The 24688-nt window shown below is 46.7% G+C and overlaps 2 protein-coding genes across 2 annotated transcripts in view; both read left to right on the top strand.

Moving 5' to 3' along the window:
• The window catches only part of LOC132592085 (zinc finger protein 208-like), a 154027-nt gene that overhangs the window by 109929 nt on the left and 19410 nt on the right, over window positions 1-24688 (top strand). The window contains 5 exon segments of the mRNA XM_060274181.1: window positions 3768-3849; window positions 4139-4221; window positions 4761-4887; window positions 7641-8684; window positions 8765-8992. Coding sequence (XP_060130164.1) covers window positions 3768-3849; window positions 4139-4221; window positions 4761-4887; window positions 7641-8684; window positions 8765-8992 — 1564 coding nt within the window.
• On the top strand, window positions 10-3725 carry LOC132592080 (zinc finger and SCAN domain-containing protein 31-like). The gene is made up of 2 exons (XM_060274175.1): window positions 10-82; window positions 3079-3725. Exon 2 carries the CDS (start codon window positions 3170-3172, stop codon window positions 3644-3646), a length of 477 nt encoding a protein of 158 aa, XP_060130158.1. The 5' UTR covers window positions 10-82; window positions 3079-3169; the 3' UTR covers window positions 3647-3725.

Raw genomic sequence — 24688 nt, 5'->3', positions numbered from 1 at the left:
TCCCTCCCCTGTCCTCCTTTCCTGCTTTGGTGTCTCTCCTGCAAGGGCTGCATCGCTGTCCCCTCCCTCCTGGGATGATCGGGTGAGTCTCCTCTCCCCCCCCCAGAGGGTGCAATGGGGAGACGGGGGGGGGGGGTCCCAGGTGCCTGGGGGGGGGAAAACAAAGCCTAGTCAGGGAGGATAGGGTCCTTCCACCCAGGGAGCGGGGGGGGGCGAGGTCTGCAAGGCTCTCCTTCCTGGAGATCAGAGGATCCCAAACTCCCATGAAATCTCCCTTCTTCAAACAAAGGAGTCCCTAGGACTTTAACTGTGTGTGACTCAGCGTCATTGCACAACAGAGGAAACATGTGCAAATGAATGGAAGGAAAGGTGGGAGAGAAAGGCCAGGAATGAAGAGAGGGATCCCAGCCCATAGTCTGGCTGCTGCATTGCGGACCAGTTTCCCAGCCGTCTCCAAGGGAAGCTCCACACGGAGGCCACTGCAGCAATCCCCTCGCACCCAGAGCATGGCATCCACTTTCCACAAGATGCAAATGATTCCCTTATCATTTGGTTCTGACGTCATGCATTGACTGGAAGGCAGCAGAAACCAGTGCCTGCAGGTCCTGTCCCTGCCTCTTACCACCTGGCTGAGGCCTCATAAGGACTGCTGCTTCCAACTCTGCTGCTGCCTAGGAGGACTCCCCTGTGTGAGTGCCCCATTCCTGCCTCTCACCACCTGGCCCAGGACAGGCCTCCTGGCGACTGTTGCCCCCATCACTGTTGCTGTTCATGAGGACTCTGAACTGCACAGAGTTCTTTTCAAAATATTTTAAAATTCTCTTTTTACCATTTTAAATACGTTATTGTGGGGGGTTGGATGTTTACTTGGGTTTGGGAATTTGTTTAATTTTGTTAGTTTTGTAATTTTTATTTATTGGTTAGTATTGTTTTATTCTATTTTGTGTGTGTTTTATATAGGTTTTAATTTGTTCTTAGGGGGAGGGGTCAGGGCTGCCTGGGAGTGGGTCCCAGCCAACAAAATGGCTGGGGCAGGTTCCACAGGGGGGGTGGCACTGGGACAACCGATCCCAGTGATCACGGGTAGGAGGAGGAGTTACGCTAAGACCAGACCATGTCATTACCGAGGAGGCAGATTTAGTCGTTGTCTGAGAACTATCCCTGCCCCCGGGTCTGGTCTTGACCGGATGGATACTAGAATCGGCAAGGGATACCCACACGACCTGAAGGTACTGCTGTGCAATGCCAGGTCAATGATTCATAAGACCACTGCCATCCATGACTTGATCGTGGATGGAGGACTTGACCTGGCATGTGTAACAGAGACTTGGTTGGATGAAGCAGATGGGCCTGTCCTTGCTGCTGCTTGTCCACCAGGTTTCTCTTACGCTACCTTGTGGGTGGGCAGGGGGGGGGTTGCAGTGATTTTTAGGAAGTCCTTAGTTTGCACCAGGCGTCCTATTGGGAAGACCCAGTTCTCTGAGTGCATGTTCTGGAAGTTGGGCAATAGGGGCAGTACAGGATTCATCACCCATAGCATCCTTCTGGAACGTCTAGAGGGGTTGGGAGCTGGGGGCACTGTCATGCAGTGGTTCGGCTCCTTCCTCCTGGGCCGTGTTCAGAAAGTGGTGGTGGGGGATGAGTGTTCAGACCCCTGGGCTCTCACTTGTGGGGTGCCTCAGGGCTCTGTCCTCTCCCCCATGCTTTTCAACATCTACATGCAGCCGCTGGGAGAGATCATCAGGGGGTTTGGGCTGGGTGTTCATCAGTATGCGGATGATACCCAGCTCTACCTCTCTTTTAAATCAGAACCAGTGAAGGCGGAGAAGGTCCTGTGTGAGTGCCTGGAGGCGGTTGGAGGGTGGATGGCGGCTAACAGATTGAGGTTGAATCCTGAGAAGACAGAAGTACTGTTTGTGGGGGACAGGAGGCGGGCAGGTGTGGAGGACTCCCTGGTCCTGAATGGGGTAACTGTGCCCCTGAAGGACCAGGTGCGCAGCCTGGGAGTCATTTTGGACTCACAGCTGTCCGTGGAGGCGCAGGTCAATTCTGTGTCCAGGGCAGCTGTCTTATCAGTTCCATCTGGTATGCAGGCTGAGATCCTACCTGCCCGCAGACTGTCTCGCCAGAGTGGTGCATGCTCTAGTTATCTCCCGCTTGGACTGCTGCAATGCGCTCTATGTGGGGCTACCTTTGAAGGTGACCCGGAAACTACAACTACTCCAGAATGCAGCAGCTAGACTGGTGACTAGAAGCGGTCGTCGAGACCACATAACACCACATAAGATCTACATTGGCTCCCAGTACATTTCTGAGCACAGTTCAAAGTGTTGGTGCTGACCTTTAAAGCCCTAAATGGCCTCGGTCCAGTATACCTGCAGGAGCGTCTCTACCCCCATCGTTCTGCCCGGACGCTGAAGTCTAGTACCGAGGGCCTTCTGGCGGTTCCCTCATTGCGAGAAGCCAAGTTGCAGTGAACCAGGCAGAGGGCCTTCTCAGTGGTGGCACCCACCCTGTGGAATGCCCTCCCATCAGATGTCAAAAAGAAAAACAGCTACCAGATTTTTAGAAGACATCTGAAGGCAGCCCTGTTTAGGGAGGCTTTTAATGTTTAATAGATTATTTTATTTCATTTTTCTGTTGGAAGCTGCCCAGAGTGGCTGGGGAATAAATAATAATAAATTATTACTATTACTATTACTATTATTATTGTTATTTTGCTGGAAGCTGCCCAAAGTGACTGGGGAAACCTAGCCAGATAGGCAGGGTATAAATGTTGTTGTTGTTGTTGTTGTTGTTGTTGTTGTTGTTGTTGAAACCTAGCCAGATAGGCAGGGTATAAATGTTGTTATTATATTATAATAATATTATTATTATTATTTATTTATCTCCCAGAAATCCCTTATTTCTTCTCCTCTTCCTCCTCCTCCTCTTTCTTTTCAAAAAAAGAGCTCATGGTCTGGGATGTGGGGCAGTCCAGCCCTGGTTCCCAGTAAGACTCATCCATGCTTGCTCAGGGAACCATTATTTTCCCCTGTCCTACAAATTCTGTAACAGAACAATGTATTTGCTTTGTAGGATTTGCTAGAGCTTCTCATTAAGACGGACAGAACTTGGCAGAAGACCAAGGGGTTCCTTCCGATCTCTTAGAGGCTTCCTGAGAGCACAGATGGATGAGCGAGATTCAGCTGGCCCAGGAGCAAGAAGAGGCTATGCCAACCAAACTGGGACCAGTGGGGGATTCTGGGAAAACCCAGTGCAGAAGATCCTGGGTGAGGAGGACACCCTCCGCTCAGAGGTGCAGAGCCAGCAGTTGAGGCAGTTCTGCTGCCAGGAGGCCAAAGGACCCCGAGAGGTTTGCAGCCGACTCTACCACTTTTGCCAACAGTGGCTGAAGCCAGAAAGGCACACGAAAGCTGAGATGCTGGACCTGGTGATCTTGGAGCAGTTCCTGGCTGTCCTTCCCCCGGAGATGGAGAGCTGGGTGAGGGAATGCGGAGCGGAGACCAGTTCCCAGGCGGTGGCCCTGGCCGAAGGTTTCCTCCTGAGTCAGGCAGAGGAGAGAAAGCAGGTGAGAGAGACTTTCCGCTGGATACTCCCAAGGGGCTCCAAACAGGACAGAGAACATCCCATAATGGTCGACTGATGGCCCATCCGTTTTCTGGGAAAGCATCCATGGAATGAGATCTCACACCCTTCAAGTCTTAGTCATTCTCTTTCTAATATTTCTCCCCATTCTCTGTTTTGAATCCTTGTTTCTTTTTCAGGTAAAGGATCATTTTGCAGAAATGGACCTGGATTCCTGTGAGGCAGAGAGGCCTCCGTTGGACACCAGAGAAAGGCAGCTGGGTAAGGAGGAAGGTGGTTTTTCTCCATTTGGTCACATTCTGTTGGTTTTCCAACTCATCTGAGGGTCCTTTTCACCTTCTTTTGGGGGGAGACAGTTGGGAACAAGGGTCCAGAGGAGGGAAGATGTATTTCTGTCTGCACAACAAACATATGAAATGGGCACGAACGTCCAAATGCTCTCAGCAGGTAAGGATTTCTCAAAGGCCCATCTGTAGTTAGAGATGCCCTGTTTCACCTGTGAGAGAAGCAGGCACTCCTGGTGTCCTTATTACCTTTTTTTCTCTTGCAGGTGACAGAATGATGCCGGCAAGACCTCCTGATCCGTCTTTTCATGGGGGCAGAAGGGAAGCAGCGGCTGTGGAACCAGATCAGGTCAGCGGAAGCTGCCTTGTGGGGACAGAGGCCGAGAGATGGAGCAATGTCATGGACTGGTTGGGCACAGAGGAATGGTGGGAGGATGCAGCCAGGGAACCAGGAAGGGAAGATTACTCAGTGCCCCAGGAATGGAGGTAGAAGAAGGATGGGTGGTCAGAGGGGAAAGAAGCAGAAGCTTGGGAAGAGGAGGTGTCAGAAGCTGAAGGGCTAACAGGCCTTAGTGAGCTGGGAGACTCTGTGGCAGAATGCAGTCCAGATTCAGAGGCAGAAGAGGAAGGAGGTGAGGGGGAGGAGGGAGGTCGAGAGGTTGAGGTGTGTCAAGAGAAGCAGGAGCCACCGCTGGCTCCCGCAACTGTTGCCAGAAGCCACCCTCCCGGCTTGTCTCTCAGAGCCAGGAGAGCCCAAAATACCATCCAAAATAGGCTTATTTTATTTCTAGATTGCCCCCCCCCATTATTCCTCCTCTCCAGGAAGGAAACAACAGAGTGTTGTGTAGCAGATGATGTCAGAGGAGGACATTTCCCTTTTTCTTTCAGGGTCCAGTGTGCTTTGAAGACGTCGCTGTTCGTTTCACGGACGAGGAGTGGGCATTGCTGGATCCTGACCAGAGAGCTCTGCATAAGGACGCCATGGAGGAGAATCGTGGGATCGTGGCCTCTCTTGGTAAGGCTCCCTATGGGATCGTCATAATTGCCTGGAAATTCAACAAAATACCTCTATGTGACCAACCTCCTATATTTTCATAGAGTTCAACAGCGCCCCCATAACACCTGGGAACCTAACACCTCCATAATAAACAGTTTTTTCTTTGAACAATCTTCCTCAAATTATTCCTTTTTCTACCACAATTGGGCTGCTCTGAACTGCCCAGGCCATCTTCAATGTCAGCTTCAGAATTGTTAGGAAATATAAGTAGCTTCAGGTTTTCTATTTTTGATTTTGCTCCTGTCAGTCTTGGGTTGACCAAAGAGACGAGTGACATTGGAGATGGAGGGGAAGCCATGACTGGGCCAAACAAAATCCATCCCAGAGAAGAGCTAGGCTTATTGAATCTCAGGTAGTTGTAGCAGTGATGATGATGATGATGAGAGTAATACAGTGGTACCTCGGTTTACCAACTTAATCTTTCCCCAAACAAGACTGTTCTTAAATCGAGGTACTACTTTATAATAATAATATTTTTTTTAATACCCTCCACATCTGGCTGGGTTGCCTCAGCCTCTCTGGGCAGCTTCCAACACATATATAAACATGGAACATAAATAATAATGATCTGATCCCATTTAAAAAGAACATTAACTTTAAAATGAACAACTTATACTAGCGGCCAAAATTGTGGAAACCTTTTGTGTATTTATGAGGTTTGATGGCTCATAACACCACTTATGTGTGGAGTAATACCGTAAAATTATGTATCAATTGAAATATAATTTAATGAAGAATGCAATGCAAAAATTTTATGAATGAGTATTTATTAGGACAGCAGTCATAAAGAAAAAATGTGAAACCTTTGATAACATTGGTAACATTTATCTTTAATTACGGTCTTACAACACCTTCCCATGAAGTGAACCAAGTTTTTAGTTCTGCAGCTGTAATAATGTGAAACCAAGACGGAATAGTTGCCTCCCTTAATTGGGCTTTATTGCTGGGTTGCTTCTAACAAGTTTCTTTAGTCGGTTCCATAGATTTCCAACTGTGTTAAAATTTGGGCTATTCCCAGTCCATTCCAGCAGTGGAATAGGATTATCTTGAAAGCACCTTTTGCACACAGCAGCAACATGACATGGAGCTGAATCCTGTTGAAATAGAAAACAAATAAATATAAATAAATGCTTCAATGTCTGGGAAAAGATCACCTGCGGAACGCTTCAATTTGGGCTCAAGTATTTCATTCAAGCATTTTGGGGTATTTACATTCCCATTAAGGACACAAATTCTGCCCACACCTTTTGCTGCCATACAGCCCCAGATCATCACACTATCTGGGTGTTTCACGGTCGGTGTAATGCAAGTAGCCTTGTTCACATAATAGTACTATTTTACTTCACTTTCTAGGTGGCCAGTCAACTCTTCTTGCCATTTCCCAGGATCTCGGTCAGACAATACAAATTGACCAATGGGAGAAATTGTGGAAGCAGGATATAAGATTCACGGCTTCTTATAATATAAAAGAAAATTTTATCAAAATGTATCATAGGTGGTATTTAACACATGTAAAGATGGCCAAAGTATATAAATTAAAAAATAATTTATGCTGGAGATGCAATGGGGAACCTGGCACATTTATACATATGTGGTGGACGTGTCAAGAAATAAAAAAGTTTTGGATAATGATTCATGAAGAATTAAAGAATATGATGAAAAAATCGATAAAGCAAAAACCAGAGATCTACCTATTAGGTTTATTAAGTGAAGAGATCCCCCAAAAGAATAAGACAGTGTTCTTGTATGCGTGCACAGCAGCCAGGGTTCTAATAGCTACATATTGGAAGACATCCAAAATACCAACAAAAGAAGAGTGGATAAACAAGCTTAGTGAGTATTTATTAATGGCCAAGCTGACAGTAGCCTTGAGAAATCAACCGAAACAAAAATTAAGAAGCGAATGGGAAAGTTATGATGAATACATAAAAAATATCTAAAAGAGGGCATGCTCACATGCTTAGAATAAAAAGATATGAAGGGATATAAAAGATAAAGAGTGGAGATATAAGATAAGAGTGACAGAGGAATACAGGAAAGAGAATGCATGCAGAGAATATATGTAAGTGATTGATTATATTAATAAAATTGAAGCTGAAGTGAAAACAGAAGTCGGGTAAATAAAGGAGGGAAGTTTGTGGGGGAGGGTGGAAGGTGATGGGGGGTGATTGGTATTTGGTGAATTTTTGTTTGTTTGCTTTTATCGTTACTATTATTAAAAATTAAAAAAACTCTTCTTGCCATTTCTATAATTTTATTATCTTTTATAACCTCACTAAAGGAAAGAATACAAAAAACCAAACAACTTGATGGCAATCACGTAACACACTGACAAAAGTCAACCTAAGCAAGTTGCGCTTCCTTTTTCTCGTTATTTGGCTATAATGTTTGATAGACTATAGGTAATTGAACAAACTTTCTTGAATTGCATTCTTGATTCAATTATCTTTCCATTGATATATAATTTTATATTACTCTAAAAGAAGTGGTGTTATGAGCCATCAAACGTCTGAAATACACTTTTTTCCAAAAGGCTTCCACAATTTTGACTACTGTATATCAAACAAAGCAACATTAAACAACTCATCAGAATCTAATAATAAATATATTGGTTAATGACAAACAACACAGAGAATGAACACACACCCAAGTCCCTTCAGTTCTTCTCCATTTGTTCCTGAGGCTCTAATCCCTTTTTGTTTTCATTGCAGATTGTGATGAATTGGAAATCAAGAACAAGGGTGACCACAATAAAATCCCCATAGAGGAGAAGCAACATAACAATTTGGAGTGTGGAGAAAGCTGCAGTGAGCGCTCCCATTCAACTTCCCATCAACAAAATATCATTGGAAAGAAACACTATCAGTGTGTGGAATGTGGAAAGAGCTTCAGTCAGAGCTCCTCTCTCACTTCCCATCAAAGAATTCATACAGGGGAGAAACCATATCAGTGTATTGAATGTGGAAAGAGCTTCAGTCAGAGCTCCTCTCTCACTTCCCATCAAAGAATTCATACAGGGGAGAAACCCTATCAGTGCTTTGAATGTGGAAAGAGCTTCAGTCAGAGCTCCAAACTCACTTCCCATCAAAGAATTCATACAGGGGAGAAACCATATCAGTGCTTTGAATGCGGAAAGAGATTTAGTCACAGCAACAGTCTCACTTCCCATCAAAGAATTCATACAGGGGAGAAACCCTATCAATGCAGGGAATGTGGAAAGAGCTTCAGTCACAACCCCAGTCTCACTTCCCATCAAAGAATTCATACAGGGGAGAAACCCTATCAGTGTGTGGAATGCGGAAAGAGCTTCAGTACAAGCTCCTCTCTCACTTGCCATCAAAGAATTCATACAGGAGAGAAACCCTATCAGTGTGTGGAATGCGGAAAGAGCTTCAGTACAAGCTCAACTCTCACTTCCCATCAAAGAATTCATACAGGGGAGAAACCCTATCAGTGTGTGGAGTGTGGAAAGAGCTTCAGTCACAGCCACCGTCTCACTTCCCATCAAAGAATTCATACAGGGGTGAAACCCTATCAGTGTGTGGAATGTGGAAAGAGCTTCACTTTTAGCTCCTCTCTCACTTCCCATCAAATAATTCATAAAGGGGAGAAATCCTATCAGTGTGTGGAATGTGGAAAGAGCTTCAGTAGGAAGGACAGTCTCACTTCCCATCAAAGAATTCATACAGGGGAGAAACCCTATCAGTGTTTGGAATGTGGAAAGAGCTTCAGTAGGAAGGACAGTCTCACTTCCCATCAAATCATACAGGGGAGAAACCATATCAGTGAGTGGAATGTGGAAAGAGCTTCAGGAAGAAGGACTTCCTCACTTCCTATCAAAGAATTCATACAGGGGAGAAACCCTATCAGTGTGTGGAATGTGGAAAGAACTTCAGTCACAGCCACAGTCTCACTTCCCATGAAAGAATTCATACAGGGGAGAAACCATATCAGTGCTTCGAATGTGGAAAGAGCTTAAGTCAGAGCTCCTCTCTCACTTCCCATCAAATAATTCATAAAGGGGAGAAACCCTATCAGTGCTTCGACTGTGGAAAGAGCTTCAGTCACAGCTACCATCAATGAATCCATATCAAGGTCGGAAAAACCATTATACAGCTTTAGGAGCCAGGAAAATGAGCACCTTTTTAACCAGGCCTTTGGCTGATTGACATCTAATGCCCTTTTAAAATGTGGTGTTTTGTGTTTTTATGTTGTGTTTCTATGTTGTAACCATCCTGAGACCTGTAAGTGTAGGGAATAGGCGCCAACTCCCCCCCCAAAAAAACATCTAAGTGTTACAAAACAAGAGGAAAAAGCCAACAGTTGAAAACAAACAATATATATTCAATATATTCAAACAAACCTAAAGAAAAAAACCTTTCCCCCTCCCCTCCTTCAACTTTTCCTCTATCCGTGTCCGATCTTCTTTTACCTACTGTACTATTCATTATTGTTGTGTTGTTCACTATATCTATTCATTTATCCTATGATTCCTACTACAGTTCGGGTTACCTTGTGGCTATTAAGTTATACCATATTAATTTTCAGACTCTAGCACCCACTTTCTTTTTTAAAATAACATAAAAAAACATACAATACCGTATATACTGGCGTATTAGACGGCTTTTGAACCCAGGAAATTTTTTTCAAAAGTTGGGGGCCCGTCTTATACGCCGGGTCCAAGAATCTGCAGTCACCGCATACGGTGGGGGGAGCTCAAAAACGGCCGCATCCCCACTGTATGCAGTGACCATATGAACGCAAAGAAGCGCGCTCGGGAGGGGGCTGCTCCCCGCCAGGGAGAATGGCTCCCTCATGGCTTTGTGACCTGGATCAGCGCAGAGATACAGTTTTGTGTATTTCATTGGTGTCAAGCTGCTGCCTCTTCTCTTTTTGTCAGCGCAAAGCAAAGGGATCTCTCCGTCTCTCGCTCTCTCCGCTCTCTCTTTCACTGCTGCTCAGCGTCTTTCGCTGGCTGTGTGAGCCTCCGATGTCTCTGCCCCTCTATCGCTATCCTCTCTATGGTTTCTTTCCCCCCTTTTGCTCGATGTCTCTGCCTCCCTCTCCCCCTCCCTGGCTTCTATTCCCCTTTTGCTCACTGAGCCAGCCTCGTTGTCTCTCTCTCCGCTCTCTCTTTCACTGCTGCTCAGCGTCTTTCGCTGGCTGTGTGAGCCTCCGATGTCTCTGCCCCTCTATCGCTATCCTCTCTATGGTTTCTTTTGCTCGATGTCTCTGCCTCCCTCTCCCTCTCCCCCTCCCTCCTTTTGATCGATGTCTCTGCTTCTCTATCTCTCCTTTCGCTGGCTTCTTTCCCCCTCTCAATAGCTAAGCAAGCAAACAAACAAACAAACCACCATTTTCCCGGCTGCAGACTTGAGTGCTGGAGAAGACAGCCTCCCCTCCCCTCCCCGCCAAAAAAGGGCTGGAGTACATCCCAAATTCTATATTTTAACTTGAAAAGTAAGGGGTCGTCTTATACGCCCAGTCGCCTTATACGCCAGCATATACGGTATATCACATAGCAACAAAAAAATCTAACCAAAAACAAACAATACAAATTTTAATTTTTAAACATCAATTTTTCTAATCATTGTCTTAAGGACTTCCCCTTCCCCCCTTACTGATTTTCAATTTACAATCCTCTTTAGCAATTTCATTTATCCTAATTAATTAATCCATTTCATTATATTCATTCTTTCCTTTAACATCCTACCCCTCCCCCCACTCCATTCCCAGGCATCCCCCTGCCAGTAGAGAATCCCCAGGTGAAATAGGACAGAAGAAGCAGTCATAGAATCATAGAATCATAGAGTTGGAAGAGACCACAAGGGCCATCCAGTCCAACCCCCTGCCAAGCAGGAAACACCATCAAAGCATTCTTGGCATATGCCTGTCAAGCCTCTGCTTAAAGACCTCCAAAGAAGGAGACTCCACCACACTCCTTGGTAGCAAATTCCACAGCCGAACAGCTCTTTAAAGATTTATTACGAAGCAGCTACCTTTTGCTGGATGAAGGACTGGTTTTTGTTGGAAAATACAGACATTTTGGATTTAGAAGGTTACGATAATGTTTATGGTTGGCATGCATATTCATGGTATGATAAAGTAAAGGCCCACAGAGGCTTTAAAACTCATATAATTAGAAAATCACTGTATAGTGTTTGGTCCAGGTACAAAGATTTGTTAGAAAGAAAAACACCTAAATGGATATCACCATTAGAGGCCAAGGTCCGTAAAAGAGTAAACATGGAAACCATTTGGCTGAAATATAGAGATTTGTTGATTGAAGAAGGAGACCAATTTAAGTTAAAGACTTATGAGGATTTGAAATGTAAACTAGATGATTGGCTCCAATATCACCAGATAAATGATGTTTTCAAAATGGATAGATTACTTGGTTTTCAATCAGAGAGGTCAAAGTTGGAAACAGAATTGTTAGAACCTAAGACGAAAATACTTTCCAGAATGTATAAATTGTTGCTTGAGTGGCATACGAAAGATGAACAAACAAATAATGTTATGATTTTGTGGGCAAAGGATGTTGGTCATAATATTATGATTGAGGAATGTGAGAAATTGTGGCATGAGAATATTAAGTTTACTGTGTGTAGTTTATTAAAGGAAAATTTAATGAAGATGATGTATAGATGGTATCTTACACCAGTAAAACTAGCAAAGATATACCATAACCATGATAACAAATGTTGGAGATGTAAGAAAGAAGTAGGCTCATTTTACCACATGTGGTGGACATGTCCACTAGTGAATGACTTCTGGAATAAGATTTATAATGAACTCAAGAAAGTGTTGAAAAACACATTTGTTAAGAAACCAGAAGCATTTCTAGTGGGCATTGTAGGGAAGGAGATTCCAAAGAAGAATGTATCATTTTTTATGTATGCTACGACGGCAGCGAGACTTTTGATTGCTAAGAACTGGAAACTACAAACACTACCAACGATTGATGACTGGCAGATGAAGATGATGGAGTTTATGGAACTGGCTGAGATGAATCCGCAACCAGGGAGAGGAAGCGATGGAAGAAGAATGGAAAGATTTTAAACTGTATTTAAAAAAATATGCTAAAGTAACATATTAGATCAGAAATTAAGATGCAAATAAACTGTGGAATTTAGAAATATGTGATATGAAAGCTAAAAAGTAAGGTTAGGTAAGGTGATGAAAATGATTTATAATTTGCTAACTATAAATGTGTTAAAGAACCACAGGGAGGGAAGCCCGAGGAGGTCCCATTAAATCATGTGAGATGTTATGAGAATTATTATTACATATGTGTGAGGGACAAGGGATACAGGGAAGTCCCTCCCATCTTAAGTTCCAGCCCATCCCCAAGCGCTGGGGAGAGCAGGGAGAGCTCTGCCTCCAGCGGAGAGTCAGGAAGTGGTGTCCGAGGCTCAGGCAAGGTTGCGGAGCCCATGCCCCAGGTGGGACAGGAAGGTGTGAGCACGGGGGGAAGGCCAATTCCCCCAACTCCGGAATTGCGACGCAAACGTAGGGGGAAGAGGTTGGGTCTCCCAAAGCTTCTTTGCTGGAAGAAAATGCGCCAATCTCCATTCGGAGGTTCTGACACCTCACTGTAAGCATGTATATAGATCGTTCTGACCACTGTAAATAATCAGCACTTAATAAAAGTCTAAAAAGACTATGCTGTGAGGAGTCGTTACTCTAGAGTAGCCACATCAGCGCCTCTGACAGCAACCTCCGAATCTTTTTTGGCTACTTTGGAGTGCCGCGATGAGCGCGCAAGAGGCTGAGCGTTGGAGGCTGGAGGCCGAAGCGGTGAAGCAGGAGATACGGAACCTGACAGCGCAGGCCCAGCAGCAATTACATGCCGCTCAGGAGGAAGCGCGCGGGACGCGGGAGGAGCTGAACAAGCTGGTGGAGCAGGTGAGGACGAAAGAGGAGACTGAGAAGCAGCTAAGGGTGATGGTATTGGACCTGCAGAAAAAGTTGGATGAGGAAAGGGACGCGAGAGGTGGGGGGGGGGCGCCCCAGCCACAGCTAGTCCAAATGAGAAGGGGACAGACCCTAGTCACCAAGTTTAGCGGCGACCCTAGGGAGTACCTAGGATTTGAGACGGAAATAAACTATGCGCTGGAACTGCATGCAGCGGAATTCCCAGATGACGCACACAGAGTCTCCTTTATTATAGAGCATTTGACGGGGGCCGCCCGCGAATGGGTCAGACCGCTCATCGCGCAAGAAAATGATTGCATGAAGAACGTAAAACTATTTTTAGAAGCTTTAAAAATAATGTACGCTAGTGACAGTGAAATGGAAGCCACAAAAGAAGAGCTTCATAACTTAACACAAGGAAAATTAACAGTTAGAGACTACTGGGCGAGATTCACCATGCTGGTGCACAAACTGGGGTGGGATCTGCACAGTGATCCAGTGAAATCAGCTTTCTATCTGGGCTTGCACCCAGACGTTAAGGATGAGCTGGCGAGAGGTCCAAAACCGCGGACTATGGATGAGTTGAGCAAAGCTGCGCTAGCGGTGGGGGTGAGACAGGAATCCAGATGGAATGACAAACAAACGACGCGCGCAGCAAAACCTTGGTTCCCACGCTCCCAGGACAGACCTCATCACCAAATCCCACCCCAGGGCCCACCCCAAGCCCCGCCCAGACCTAGCCCAGAGTCGGAACCAATGAAGATCGGAGGAGCGCGCGCGCGGGCTTTTCAAACCCCGGCACCACAGAAACGCAAAGAGGGGAGGGGAGGAAACTGCTTTTTGTGCCACTCCCCCAGTCACCTCGTCAGGAATTGTCCGCATCGCCGGGAATGGCAGGGAAGGGCGGGAACTGTTATGCCCGCCCCCACAGACTCAACGCAACAGCAGGGAAACGAGACAGCCAGGCTGCAGGAGACAAGGGGCAGCAGCCAGGCGCAATCGACAGAAACCAGCCCCCTCCCTCCCTCCCTTCCACAGAGGGGCAGCGCCAGCCCACACCCCCCAGAGCAGGGGTGGTTCTAGAAGTGACTCTGACACTCCCTAATGGGTACCCACTGACAGTTTTAGCGTTAATCGACTTGGGGGCGTCTGCCAATTTTTTTTCAAGAAATTTTGCGGAAGCACACCAGATCCAACTGCTGCAGCTGGACTTTCCCCTGCACGTCTCCACCATTGACGGCAGGGAGTTACTGGGAGGGGCCATCACCAACCAGACCCCCCCCATGAGAATGACAGTAGGAAGGCACTCAGAGACACTGGCTTTCAACGTCACCACCATCTCAGACCCCCCCATAGTGCTAGGAATGAGCTGGCTAGCACGCCACGACCCATCCATAAGCTGGCACCAGAGATGCATTACATTTGGGTCTGACTTTTGTCTGGAACATTGCATGCAGCGCCAACCAGGGGAGGGGCCACCGATAGCCACGGTGGCCACCATGCACGTTAAGGGGGGAGAGGCGATTCCCAAACAGTACTGGGACCTACAGGAGGTCTTCAGCGAAGCGGAATCCGACCACCTGCCACCGCACAGGTCCTTTGATTGTCAGATAAACCTGATACCGGGGGCAACGCTACCCCCAGCCAAGCTGTACTCCATGTCAGACCAGGAACTGGAGGATCTGAGGGAGTTCATCGACAATAACCTCAAGCGGGGGTTCATCAGAGAAAGCAAGGCAGCAGGGGGCAGCCCGGTCTTCTGGGTGGACAAGAAAGACACGCAACAGCGCCGTCTGGTGGTGGATTTTAGACGCCTGAACAGCATGACAGAACCAGTGGCGTTTCCAATGCCCAGAGTGGACGATCTGTTGACAGCAGTGCGCAGGGGCAAGATCTTCACCAAGCTCGATCTAAGGGGAGCGTACAACTTAATCAGGATCAGGGAAGGCGATGAGTGGAAGACCACGATGTTCACGCCTCTGGGATCGTTTGAATACCTGGTGATGCCCTTCGGTTTGCAAGGGGGCTCAGCATGCTTCCAGGCCTTCATGCACCACGTCCTGGGGTCCCTCCTCTTCAAGAACTGCTTGGTCTTCCTAGATGACATCCTTATATACTCCCAGGACCCAGTGCAGCATGTGAAGGATGTCAGGGAGGTGTTGCAGCGCCTGAAGGAGCACCACCTGTATGTGAAGCTGGAGAAGTGCAAGTTTCACACCAAGGAGGTGGACTTCCTGGGCTACAAGCTGTCAGACAAGGGGCTAGCGATGGATAAGGACAAGGTGCAGGCCATCCTGGACTGGCACAGCCCCAGGACGCGCAAAGATGCCCAACGCCTACTAGGCTTGGCCAACTTCTACAGGAAGTTCATCAAGAACTTCTCTCGAGTTACGGCTCCCATCACTGACTGCCTGAGAGGCAAGCAGAAGTTCAGGTGGACACAGGAGGCGCAGGCAGCGTTCGAAAGCCTCAAGAGGGTGTTCGCCTCAGACCAGAACCTGTTCCATGTGGTACAGCACGCGCCACTGCGCATCGAAACTGACGCTTCAGACCGCACGGTGGGAGCCATTTTACTGCAACTGGATGCCAACAGAGAGTGGAGACCCTGTGCCTTTTTCTCCAGAAAGCTGACCCAGCCAGAGCGCAACTACACGGTGTTTGATAAGGAGCTTCTCGCGATCCATTCTGCGTTTAAACACTGGAGACACTTCCTGGTGGGCGCCAAGCACCCCATTCAGGTGTGCACGGACCACAAGAACCTGGAGTTCTGGAGAACAGCCAGGGTGCTCAACCAGCGGCAGATACGGTGGGCAGAGTTCTTCTCGCACTTCAACTTCTCCATCCACTACATACCGGGGGAGCAGAATGTCAGGGCGGATGCCCTCTCCCGCAAACCAGAGTACATGGAGGAGGAGTTGCCACCAGCACCCAGGCACATTTTCCCCCCATCGGCATGGTCCTGCGGAGCAGCAGTGGTGAGCGAGGCAGAACTCACAGCACTGACGGCAGCAGATGAGTTCGCCACCCGCATCTTCAGAGATCTGCGAGGGGGGAGGGAGCAGGCAAAAGACTTTGAGGAAAGGAGGGGGTTGCTTTTTTACAGGGGAGCCCTGTACCTGCCCACCACACAGCTCAGAGGTAAGGTCCTCAAGCAGATGCACGACAACCCAACAGCGGGTCATTTTGGAAGGGACAAAACCACTCACTTAGTCATGAGACACTTCTGGTGGCCAGGGGTGCGGGAGGATGTTCAGGACTATGTAAGGGGCTGACACCTGCCAGCGAGCAAAGGTAGTCAGAGCAGCACCAGCAGGGTTGCTGGAGCCATTAGCCACACCACACAGGCCGTGGGAAGTAGTGTCCATGGACTTAGTCACAGACCTGCCTTCTTCCAGGGGCAAGACAGCAGTGTTGGTGGTGGTGGACCTCATGTCCAAAATGTGCCACTTTATACCGTGTGCCAGGGCGGTCTCTGCAGAAGAGACGGCCAAACTGTTCGTTGACCACGTATTCAGACTGCATGGGTTACCCTTAAGGGTTATTTCGGACCGAGGCCGCCAATTTGTTTCCAGGTTCTGGCGGCGGCTCATGAACCTCCTGCAGGTGGAGGTCAGCTTGTCGACGGCTCGGCACCCGCAGACCAATGGACAGGCGGAGAGGGTCAACGCCATTCTGCAGCAGTACCTGAGATGCTACGTCAGCCAGAGGCAAACGGACTGGGTGGATCGCCTGCCACTGGCAGAATTTGCCTACAACAATGCGGTGCACGTCTCCACAGGGGTGTCACCCTTTAAGGCCAACTACGGGCGCGACCTCAGATCTTTCCCAGAGAGGGAGGGGGAGGAGGAAGAGGAGGGCCCGCAGGCAGAAGATTGGGCGGAGGAACTGGAGACGGTGCACCAACAACTCCGGGAGCACTTGGAGAGGGCCAAGGAAGCGTACAAGAAGGGGGCAGATCGCCACAGACGACCGGGGGAGGTCATCAGGGTGGGGGACATGGTTTGGTTGTCCTCTGAAGGCCTTCCTACCAGAGGGTGATGCAAGAAGTTGGCGCCCAGGAGGCTGGGCCCCTTCACGGTCACGCAACAGGTCAATCCGGTAGCCTTCAGGCTGGCACTGCCAGAGGACATGAGGGTGCACCCAGTGTTTCATAGATCGCTGCTGTCGCCGTACAGAGAAAGCACCAGGTTCAGGGACAGCGAGTACCTCATGGCATGAGTACCTCATGGCATGGGAGGACACTCCGCCGTCCCACAATGAGTGGATACCTGCCACGGAAGTACAAGAGGAATTTTTAGTGGAAGAGTTCCACGCCCTTTTCCCCCACAGGCCCAAGCCCTGGCACATGGAAAGAGAGGGGGAGGGGCGGGAGGAAGGGATCGCAGGAAGCAGCTCCCCATGGAGATGGGAAGCGGAATTTGAGGATACGGAAGAAGAGGTGTGGGTTTCACCGAGGTCGACTACGTCAGAGGCAGGAGAGGACTGGCAGCACATTTTTACTCCCACCAGCTCTGACGCCACAGACTTTTTGGGATTCCCGTCTTCTCAGGGGGAGGGGGAAAGATCGCCGGATTGGGGGGAAATTTTTACACCCACAGACTCTGACACCACGGACTTTTTGGGGTTTCACTCGTCCCCAGCAAGCAGAGAGCCCCTAGGGAGGGGGGAAGGGGAGCCTGGGAGGGGGGTGGATGTGAGAGACAAGGGATACAGGGAAGTCCCTCCCATCTTAAGTTCCAGCCCATCCCCAAGCGCTGGGGAGAGCAGGGAGAGCTCTCAGGAAGTGGTGTCCGAGGCTCAGGCAAGGTTGCGGAGCCCATGCCCCAGGTGGGACAGGAAGGTGTGAGCACGGGGGGAAGGCCAATTCCCCCAACTCCGGAATTGCGACGCAAACGTAGGGGGAAGAGGTTGGGTCTCCCAAAGCTTCTTTGCTGGAAGAAAACGCGCCAATCTCCATTCGGAGGTTCTGACACCTCACCGTAAGCATGTATATAGATCGTTCTGACCACTGTAAATAATCAGCACTTAATAAAAGTCTAAAAAGACTATGCTGCGAGGAGTCGTTACTCTAGAGTAGCCACATCAGCGCCTCTGACAATATGTTTTTCTTTTTCTTTTTTTATGCTAATTTTCTAATTTTTCTTTTTTCTTATGTATTGTTATTTTTCTGAAAATACTAATAAAAATATTATTTAAAAAAAATCAATCCAGGTGTCACCCATCCTGTATTTGTGCCTTTCATTTTTTTTGCCCAAGTGTAGTATTTTACATTTCTCCTTGTTAAAATTCATCTTGTTTGCTTTGGCCCAGTTGTCTAATCTGTTAAGGTCATTTTGAAGTGTGATCCTGTCCTCTGGGGTATTAGCCACCCCTCCCAATTTGGTGTCGCTGGCAAACTTGCTCAGGATGCCCTCAAGCCCATCATCCAAGTCATTGATAAAGATGTTGAATAAGACTGGGCTCAAGACAGAACCCTGTGGCACCCCACTAGTCACTACTCTCCAGGATGAGGAGGAGCCATTGATGAGCACCCTTTGGGTTCGGTCAGTAAGCCAGTTACAAATCCACTGAATGGTAGCATTGTCTAGCCCACATTTTAACAGCTTCTTTCCAAGAATATCATGGGGCACCTTGTCAAAGGCCTTGCTGAAATCAAGATAGGCGACATCCACAGCGTTCCCTTCATCTACCAGGCTTGTAATTCTGTCAAAAAATGAGATCAGATTAGTCTGACATGACTTATTTTTCAGAAACCCATGCTGACTTTTAGTGATCACAGCGTTTCTTTCTAGGTGCTCACAGACCGTTTGCTTAATGATCTGCTCTAGAATCTTTCCTGGTATTGATGTCAGGCTGACTGGGCGGTAATTGTTTGGGTCCTCTCTTTCCCCCTTTTTGAAAATAGGGACAACATTTGCCCTCCTCCAGTCTGCTGGAACTTCGCCTGTTCTCCAGGAATTTTCAAAGATTATTCCCAGTGGTTCTGAAATCACCTCTGCCAGTTCTTTTAATACTCTTGGATGTAGTTCATCTGGCCCTGGAGACTTGAATACATCTAAACTAGCCAAGGATTCTTGTACTACCTCCTTACTTATTCTGGGCTGTGTTTCACCTGCTGAATCATCTGCTCCATATTCTTCAGGTCGGGCATTGTTTTCTTTTTTGGAGAAGACTGAGGCAAAGAAGGCATTGAGGAGTTCAGCCCTTTCTCTGTCCCCTTTTTGCATTTCACCATCTTCTCCTCTAAGTGACCCCACTCTTTCCTTGTTCTTCCTTTTGCTACGGACATACCCATAAAAGCCCTTTTTGTTGCTTTTAACCTCTCTGGCGAGCCTGAGTTCATTCTGTGCTTTAGCTTTTCTTACTTTGTCTCTACATGTGCTGGCTATATGTTTGAATTCCTCTCTTGTGATTTCCCCCCTTTTCCATTTTTTGTACATATCCCTTTTAAATCTTAATTCAGTTAAAAGTTCTTTAGATAGCCACCCTGGCTTCTTTAGGCACCTTCCATGTTTCCGTCTCATTGGTATTGCCTGAAGTTGTGCTTTTAATATCTCCCTTTTAACATGGGATCTCACCCAGCGTTTCCCTAAGTTTTCTGAAGTCAGCTTTCTTAAAGTCTAGGATTTGAGTCTTAGTATGCTTGGTTGCTCCTTTCTGCTGAACAATAAACTCCAGAAGAGCACGATCACTCCCACCTAGAGGAGCAAGCTAAATAACTTCTGCACCAGACCAACAATCGATTCCTTTAAGAGACAATCTGGAATCAATGTGCACCAGACTTATTATTATTCGTAGTATACTGTATTGCTGATACCCTATTTTCTCAAGTAGAAAAAAAGATATACCTTAAAATTCAGTAGGCTGAAACTCTTAACACGTAATATTTTTAGAATGATGATTTGAGTAATAATTTAAGGCACTTGGCATGCAATCCGAAGGGCCCCTAGGACAAATCGGATCAACTCCTCCTATGCTGGAGACAAGAGATTTGATGTCAGAAGCAACCTCCCAACTTCTGGCTCCTCCAATTCCCTGGCCAAAGATGGGGCGGAGGGGAATATGAAAGGGGTTATCTTACTCATGAGCGTGACTGGATATCTCCAGTTTGGGTGTGTGTCGGGGGGGGGGTGGACCTTCAAATGCTCTCCATTTTTGTTGGCCTGCTGATGTTGGATCTCCCATGAAAGGAGGCGCAGTGCATTGGAGGAGCCAGAAGTCAATGCGTGGAGGAGGAGCATTGGTGATGTTTCAATGCATTCCTATGGGAAACCGCGACTCACAAGACGAATTTTTCGTAGGACGAATTGACTCCTGGAATGAATTAAATTCGTCTTGCGAGGCACAACTGTAATACAATAAACAATGAATAAGCTGTTTCTTAGATATAAAGGATTTTATATCTGTATTACTATTGTCTGTATTTGCATTAGGCTAAAGTAACTGCCTTTTGGTTCCAGAAGGTACAGCTACTATTGGTTCATTTAAGCTGCTGTATTTGTCTCCTTCACCACTTCATCTTTAACCTCCCATTCTAGCAATGTGTTATACATTTTAGAAATAATGTTCCAATTATTCTGCAATAAATTCATTTCTAATAAGGAAGGTTCATTCCTAAATCCTTTTTTAAAAAAAATCTTCATTAAAGACTATGACAAAATGGGCAATGGATCTGGGAAAACCTATACAAGCGGAAAAATGGGAAAGACTATGGAATACATCATGGAGGTTTACTGCGTCAGAAGGAATTAGAGAAAACTTAGAATCATAGAGTTGGAAGAGACCACAAGGGCCATCCAGTCCAACCCCCTGCCAAGCAGGAAACACCATCAAAGCATTCTTGACATATGGCTGTCAAGCCTCCGCTTAAAGACCTCCAAAGGAGACTCCACCACACTTCTTGGCAGCAAATTCCACTGTCGAACAGCTCTTACTGTCAGGAAGTTCTTCCTAATGTTTAGGTGGAATCTTCTTTCTTGTAGCTTGAATCCATTGCTCCGTGTCCGCTTCTCTGGAGCAGCAGTAAACAACATTTCACCCTCCTCCATATGACATCCTTTCATATATTTGAACATGGCTATCATATCACCCCTTAACCTTCTCTTCTCCAGGCTAAACATACCCAGCTCCCTAAACCGTTCCTCATAAGGCATCGTTTCCAGGCCTTTGACCATTTTGGTTGCCCTCTTCTGGACACGTTCCAGCTTGTCAGTATCCTTCTTGAAGTGTGGTGCCCAGAACTGGACACAGTACTCCAGGTGAGGTCTGACCAGAGCAGAATACAGTGGTACTATTACTTCCCTTGATCTAGATGCTATACTCCTATTGATGCAGCCCAGAATTGCATTGGCTTTTTTAGCTGCTGCATCACACTGTTGACTCATGTCAAGTTTGTGGTCTACCAAGACTCCTAGATCCTTTTCACATGTTCTTGATCAAGATGTTTTATAGGTGGTATCTGACGCCAGTAAAAATTCATAAAATGTATAAAACCAGAGACAATTGCTGTTGGAGATGCCAGAAGGAAGTGGGGAACTTCCGACATATATGGTGGTAAAGGTAAAGGTAAAGGGACCCCTGACCATTAGGTCCAGTCGTGACCGACTCTGGGGTTGCGCGCTCATCTCGCATTATTGGCCGAGGGAGCCGGCGTATAGCTTCCAGGTCATGTGGCCAGCATGACAAAGCCACTTCTGGCAAACCAGAGCAGCACTTGGAAACGCCGTTTACCTTCCCGCTGTAGCGGTTCCTATTTATCTACTTGCATTTGACGTGCTTTCGAACTGCTAGGTTGGCAGGAGCTGGGACCAAGCAACGGGAGCTCACCCCGTCACAGGGATTCGAACCGCCGACCTTCTGATCAGCAAGCCCTAGGCTCAGTGGTTTAACCACAGCGCCACCTGGGTCCCTTATATATGGTGGTATTGCGATAAAATAAAACACTTTTGGAATGAAGTATTAGAGGAATTGAAAAAATATTTAAATATAATATCAAAAAAAAACCCCGGAGTCCTTTCTATTAGGAATGGTAGAGGAAGACAAAAGCAAACAGGATGAAAAGGTTTTCCTCTATGCAACGGCAGCGGCAAGAATATTAGTCGCCAAGTATTGGAAAAAAACAAGAAATCCCCAGTATTAGGGAATGGCAAGAAAAGGTGATTCATTATATAGAATTGGCCAAATTAACAAATTCTATCAGAGGGGGTAGTATTCAAAAGCTCAAATATAATTGGGAAAAATTCGGAGATTATTTTAAAAGACTTGGATTTCTGTCAAATATTCCGTAGAGATCCCAAGGTGATAATTAAAAGAAAGTCCAAAAAGAAGTGAATTTATTAGCCCGGGAGGATGATGAGTGGAAGTCGATCTGAATATGGATTTATATAAAATTAATACAAGTCATTAACACTAAACAGTTTATGGGATTATGATTTTGATATTTGTTAGTAGACATGTTCCCTCCAAAATGTATCCCTTTCTAGCTAGTCCCCCGTCCCTATAAATGTAGCTTTCCTCTCCTCAGAGCTCAGTCTTGTTTGCTTGAATAAAGAAGTGTTACTAGAGAACTGTCTCCAGCTGAAATCACAAACCCCACATCACAACAAAGCACATGGGGAAAGTTTAATAATTTAAGAAGCTCAAAGTCCAGCCAAGAGCCTCACCCCCAAAAGGATATCTGGGCATCGGCGTAGCAAGGGGGGACAACTGCACCCCTAAATCCATAAAAAATAATAAAAAGCAGAGGTTCTGCCAAGTGAGAGAGGCCTGAGTTGGGTGGACTCTGCTTTGCAAGGGTTAAAGGGAACTGAGCTGCCTGCTTATTTAACTTATATGCAGAATTCATCATGCGAAAGGCTGGACTAGATGAATCCCAAGCCGGAATTAAGATTGCTGGAAAAAATATCAACAACCTCAGATATGCAGATGACACAACCTTGATGGCAGAAAGTGAGGAGGAATTAAAGAACCTTTTAATGAGGGTGAAAGAGGAGAGCGCAAAATATGGTCTGAAGCTCAACATCAAAAAAACCAAGATCATGGCCACTGGTCCCATCACCTCCTGGCAAATAGAAGGGGAAGAAATGGAGGCAGTGAGAGATTTTACTTTCTTGGGCTCCTTGATCACTGCAGATGGTGACAGCAGTCACGAAATTAAAAGACGCCTGCTTCTTGGGAGAAAAGCAATGACAAACCTAGACAGCATCTTAAAAAGCAGAGACATCACCTTGCCTACAAAGGTCCGTATAGTTAAAGCTATGGTTTTCCCAGTAGTGATGTATGGAAGTGAGAGCTGGACCATAAAGAAGGCTGATCGCCGAAGAATTGATGCTTTTGAATTATGGTGCTGGAGGAGACTCTTGAGAGTCCCATGGACTGCAAGAAGATCAAACCTATCCATTCTGAAGGAAATCAGCCCTGAGTGCTCACTGGAAGGACAGATTGTGAAGCTGAGGCTCCAATACTTTGGCCACCTCATGAGAAGAGAAGACTCCCTGGAAAAGACCCTGATGCTGGGAAAGATTGAGGGCACTAGAAGAAGGTGACGACAGAGGATGAGATGGTTGGACAGTGTTCTCGAAGCTACGAACATGAGTTTGATCAAACTGCGGGAGGCAGTGCAAGACAGGAGTGCCTGGCGTGCTATGGTCCATGGGGTCACGAAGAGTCGGACACGACTGAGCGACTAAACAACAACAACTAAAGAGTAACTGGGAGTTTTAGATAACTGACACATGGAACAGTGTTTAAAGTTGGACTGTGCTGATAGCTGATAATGCAATGGTTATATCACGGCAGTTTCCTTGCTTTTCAAGGGGCACTTTCCTTGTCAATGACTGTTGAGTAACCTCAGCATACATGCCATGAGAATGCTGCTCCTCGCATGTCGTTGGAGCATGGGACCAGTGCAGGGCTTGTAACCCAGTGTGAAGTGAGTCCTTCTCCTCCCGTCTCTGCTCATTGCAGGCACGGATTCAGAGATCGTAGGCAAGCCGTGTCTCATCTGTTCTTCTCATTGAGAGCCCCCTAATAAGCTGAGGCCAGCCTGGAAGAGTGTTTGAAAATCTGATTTGACAGTGTTTTCTAGTATGGCACTCAATAGTTTTAATACAGTGGTACTTTGGTTCTCAAATGCCGAAAACACGGAAGGAAGTGTTCCTGTTTTCAAACGTTTTCGGAAGCTGAACATCCGATGCTCCAATCAGAAGCTGCACTTTTCGAACATTTCGGAAGTCAAACGGACTTCTGGAACAGATTAAGTTTGCCGCTTTTGTCTTTGCTATTTAGAATCATAGAATCCTAGAGTTGGAAGAGACCACAAGGGCCATCCAGTCCAACCCCCTGCCAAGCAGGAAACACCATCAAAGCATTCTTGACATATGCCTGTCAAGCCTCCGCTTAGACCTCCAAAGAAGGAGACTCCACCACACTCCTTGGCAGCAAATTCCACTGCCGAACAGCTCTTACTGTCAGGAAGTTCTTCCTAACGTTTAGGTGGAATCTTCTTTCTTGTAGTTTGAATCCATTGCTCCGTGTCCGCTTCTCTGGAGCAGCAGAAAACAACTTTTCTCCCTCCTCTATATGACATCCTTTCATATATTTGAACATGGCTATCATGTTTAACCTTCCCTTAAAACACACAGACACACACACAGAGAGACACAGACACACACACACCCCACAACCACCCTTTCCAACAGAAATTCATCACCTGGACAGAAACAGAGTTCCCCCTGTGTATGTCTGTATGGCTAACTTAGTCGGACACGACTAAACGACTCAACAACAAAAGAGCTGCCTTCCTAGAGAGGACAGGAAACGGGGGGGGCAGGTCCTCCAGAGC

Source organism: Zootoca vivipara, chromosome 4 (assembly GCF_963506605.1).
Source record: "Zootoca vivipara chromosome 4, rZooViv1.1, whole genome shotgun sequence".
Lineage (NCBI taxonomy): Eukaryota > Metazoa > Chordata > Lepidosauria > Squamata > Lacertidae > Zootoca > Zootoca vivipara.
The sequence above is the reverse complement of the archived record's forward strand: the minus strand, read 5'-3'. Positions and strand labels throughout refer to the sequence as shown.

What these genes read in the sequence shown, in the direction of transcription:
- LOC132592080 (XM_060274175.1), top strand. Translation starts at nt 3,170, where the DNA reads ATGGATGAGCGAGATTCAGCTGGCCCAGGAGCAAGAAGAGGCTATGCC.